Below are 4,491 nucleotides of genomic sequence, written 5' to 3'. Positions count from 1 at the left end.
GTGACATGTATATAATACATACTCTTACAGAGTTGTTGAATGAATTGTGAACATGAAAGAAGGGATGTTTTAACTTAATTTCTTAAATCCTAAATCCAATACTTACCAAAAAAACAACAGGCACCTCTAAACGCAAACACACACACACACGTACACGCATTCGCGCACGCACGCATGCACACAATCGCACACATATACTCTCTCTCACTCACACACACACACACACACACACACACACACACACACACACACACACACATATATATATATATATATATATATATATATATATATATATATTATATATATATATATATATATATATATATATATATATATATATATATATATATATATATATTGAAATGATCACTCACAAGTAAGATCTGTTCTTCATCACGTTCAGAAGGTAAACAAAGAAAAGGAAGGAAGAGCTATTTGGAGTAACTACACATCATAAGCTCTGTTCCAGTGAAATTTCTAGAAACTAGGCGCTTCGCTGGGCAGTGTCTCCACATGTCAGTTGTCGCCGCCTCCATTTGGGACGTTGTCGGGAAGTTTTTCTGGACATCGTTTCGCTCTTGCTTCCAACACCTCCTGAAGTCTATCCAGACCTGAAACAGTCAGATTCTTTAGAAGAATGCGTTCAGTGTGCTTCTCTAAAGTGTCCATGTTTAAGAGTCGTCGCCTATGCCAACAAGGCAGGGGCATTAACGCCCTTATGTACCCCAAACCCAATTAAAAAAAAAAAGAGGAAATAGTAAGGGAAAACTGTGGGCCTTATTCCTGAAGGTAGATATATATATATATATATATATATATATATATATATATATATATATATATATATATATATATATGTGTGTGTGTGTGTGTGTGTGTGTGTGTGTGTGTGTGAGTATGTATGTATATATACCATATGTGTGTATATATATATATATATGTGTGTGTTGTGTGTGTGTGTGTGTGTGCGTGTGCGAGCGTGCGTGCGTGCGTGTGTGTGCTATTTTTTCAAATAATTAATTATCCAAAAGAAACAAAAGTAATCTAATACTTGCCAACTTGGAGTTCTTTCCGCGTGACGGAAGTGATCAGCCTGAACCAGCCAGGTGTGGTACAATACAACTTCATACCCGGAACAATATAAACGCCGGCGTCAAGGGCTTCTTCGTGAAGTTCTGGAAATTAAGTCGATATTTTTTTTATTGTTATTGATGCATATTATTCATACCTATTACTGTCTTTCATTTTTTTTCTCGTTATTTTATTATTAAAATCTTATTTCCAACATTTGCTGGCAATGAAGCAGTCTTTGGCAGTTAGTTTATCAGTACTAAATATTAGGTATAAAGCGGAATGATGTTGGTCTGATTCGTAGCGCATCCGAATTAATTCACTAACCACTAACTGTACCATTCCTTCGTCATTCAACACTTAATCACATAAAAAGTAAGTAATATAAGAATTCCAAGATAAAAAAATGCAATGTATTATCTCACTCATTTCGTCTTCTTCCGTTGGACTGTGCAGCAAAGACCGAGCGTTGCCCCAAATGAACAGCCCAGCTTTTGCAGGTCTAACTTGGACTCCCATGGACTGGAGTCGTGAGGCTGCGTATTCGTAGGCATTTGCTAATCTCGTGGAATTAAGCGGCAGATAAAACTTGTCGCACCATTCTGAAAAGGGAAGGTTTATTTTCTATCAAGATTCGCTCTTTTTCATAACCAAATGACCAACTTTGTATGGCATGACGGTCTCGGAAAGTAGGTTCGTGTCAGCTACTTATATTTATTTTTTGCTTTCATTTTATAGTAGTCACTAGGATCCAGATTCTGGATCCTGGTGGTCAACTTGGTTCCTAGACCTTCGTCTGGTGTCTGCATTATCCAGGTCTCTGGGGCAAGTTACTGGGTGCACGAAAATATGTCCACGTGCGGGTGTGAGTGTTCAGGAATTTACTTAGAGGACATTATTAGTATCATCTGAGAATAATCGTTATGTTTTACTGCAGCATATAGCATATGACAACAAGAATTACTTTCAAATAAATCAAGTTAATTCAATAGCATTTATATTTAAGCATGGTTAATGTTAAACTGGCGTTGAAGATATTTGTCTGTTAACGAAGTAGATAAATTGAATAGCCAGATTCTCTCCTGCACATTCACTATCTAAATTAAATAGCCTGACACTCTCCTGCACAGTCAATATCTAAATTAAGTAGCCAGATATTCTTCTAAATAGTCTATTTCACAACTAACATTTAACGCTTCAGTACAGACAAGTGCACTAGTCTTTCATAAACGTTATCAGAAGTTTATAGTAAGCTATTGGTTCTAAGCGTAAGCCCTGAAAATAAGTCGGCTTTGGAAATTTTATAATGTAAACGGAAGTCGTGATACACTTCTCTCGCAATATAATCTGGCTCTATAGTATCATTTATGATGGTGACGTGGTCGAAATCAATTTCATCAAGCTTACTATTGGAGTAATTGTTCCATAATTCAAATTTAAGACTGAAAACCATATGAAATCCTATCTTCTGGTAGCAGGTTTCAGTTACTCGAGTAACATGGAATGTAATTGTTGATAACGGTATGTATTGGTTTAGAAAGCTTACTTTATATATAAATGGTGATCCTATATTACACATAATTGTTCCTTTTCTCTAAAGTTCGTGATATTCAATGGTAGAATCTTCAAAACGGACCCTTGTGGAAGTCACACAAAGTTCAGAAATAGAAAATAAAACACTAAGTAAATTGTTATGCTATGGTTTAGGAATTTTGTTTACGCTTAAATGATTTGATAATGTGATTCCCCGACCTATGAATAAATATTCGAAACTTACAGAGGGGACAGACAGTAAATAACAGAAACGCATCTGAGAAATAAATACATTGCGTTATTTTATGTCGTCATAATCTTCCAGGTGGAAATGACAACAGAAAATCTGTCTAAATCTTACTCAATTTGTGTTTCAATCGTCGTTGACTTCCACCTTTGATTGCCAGATGAAATGATGGCCATTTCTCTGTATATATGCTTGCTGTCTTGTCAACACCATTTTCCATGTACGATCTTGTTTTTTTGTTTTTTTTTTTATTATGTGTTTCCCACATTTACCTTATTCTTTGCAAACCATAAATCAATATTATATTGATTATTTATCATTTTCAGTTCTGAATTGAATTGGATATAGAATTTAGGCCAAATGCCAAGCACTGTCACCTATGAGGTCATTCAGAGCAGGAACGGAAATTGACTGTGAAAGGTTTGAAAGGCGTAAAAGGCGGAAAACCTCGCAGTTGCAATATGAATCAGTCGTAGGAGAGGGTGGAAAGTAAGATGGAGGGAAGAGAATATAGAAGTAGATACAGTAAAAGGAACGAAAGGGGCCGAAGGCACGCTGCAAAGAATCTTAATTAATGCCTACAGCACACCGCATGAGGTGCACTGACGGCACGAAACCCCTACGGGGTTTTCAGGTCTGAAATTGTACATTTCATTATTCTCAGACTATTTCATATCAGGATCCAGTGGCCTGTGACGTCAATATCCATTTTCAATTCATTTCCATTTATTCACGATTGAAGGTCATCGTTTTTATCTGAATTCCTTTCTCACTTGTAAACAACTTTCATTTTTCGAATTTATTTTCCCCTGCCTTTGCTTCGGGGTATATAGAAACACCCCGTCCTTTGCTTTTTTAAATTCTTAACTATTATTTGATGATTGGTTTGTCCAGTTTTTGCATATTGATATTGTGCGCCACAGAAACGTGTTATTTAATTTCATGGGCTTCTGGGTTGTTCCATACAAATGCAACAATGTTGACAAGAATAATGATGATGATAAAAATGATAATAATGACAGGAGTAAGGGTGATGATTAGTATGATGATGAACACCAGACTACTACCCCATAACAGAATCGTTAAGACTTTAATTTTGAATCTAAATAATTATCCCTGTTCCAGGAGAGATCCAGAGATCCTATCAGTCTGTAAAGGAAAAACAGTTGCACAGTCTTACCGATATCTTCAATGAGCGCAGCTGCTGCTTCTTGAACTATTTGTGGAGTGCATTTGTAGAGTGACATGTTAGAAAGAGCCTGAAACACATCTTCGCTGAAGCTGTAGATGACACCAATTCTCAGCCCGGCCAGACCAAAGTCCTGGAAAGGAATTTTTGCCCATTTAATCTCGTTTGGTCATGAATAGATTGCGTTCGCGTTGAAAAAGACGGAGGTTACCATTTTATTTTTCATTATCTCGTTGGTATTAGGCCTTTCAACCAGACTTCGTGTAATCGTTCCATATTTCGGTGTTTACTAATGACACTCTTTACGTATAGAAATAAGCAGTAACGATAATTTTATGTTTATGACTGTCCGGTGAATACTGTTCAGGATTGTTTCATATTTCGCCATATTACCCCACCTCCTTCCTTTCCTTTTCCTGTGCTGGAAACGTTAACTTGTCACTGTAAT

The 4,491-nt window shown here is 36.4% G+C and overlaps 1 protein-coding gene across 1 annotated transcript in view; it reads right to left on the bottom strand.

Moving 5' to 3' along the window:
• Positions 1-350: 350 nt before the first annotated feature.
• LOC135224819 (1-aminocyclopropane-1-carboxylate synthase-like protein 1) overlaps positions 351-4,491 on the bottom strand; it is a 14,623-nt gene continuing 10,482 nt past the window's right edge. Inside the window, exons 8-11 of the mRNA XM_064264144.1 lie at positions 4,035-4,176; positions 1,500-1,676; positions 1,059-1,178; positions 351-614 (exon numbers count right to left, since the gene is read on the bottom strand). Coding sequence (XP_064120214.1) covers positions 520-614; positions 1,059-1,178; positions 1,500-1,676; positions 4,035-4,176 — 534 coding nt within the window. The 3' untranslated portion in view covers positions 351-519. The remainder of the gene's footprint in view (positions 615-1,058; positions 1,179-1,499; positions 1,677-4,034; positions 4,177-4,491) is intronic.

The sequence above is a fragment of the Macrobrachium nipponense genome, chromosome 20 (genome assembly GCF_015104395.2).
Source record: "Macrobrachium nipponense isolate FS-2020 chromosome 20, ASM1510439v2, whole genome shotgun sequence".
Classification (NCBI taxonomy): Eukaryota; Metazoa; Arthropoda; class Malacostraca; order Decapoda; family Palaemonidae; genus Macrobrachium; species Macrobrachium nipponense.
The sequence above is the reverse complement of the archived record's forward strand: the minus strand, read 5'-3'. Positions and strand labels throughout refer to the sequence as shown.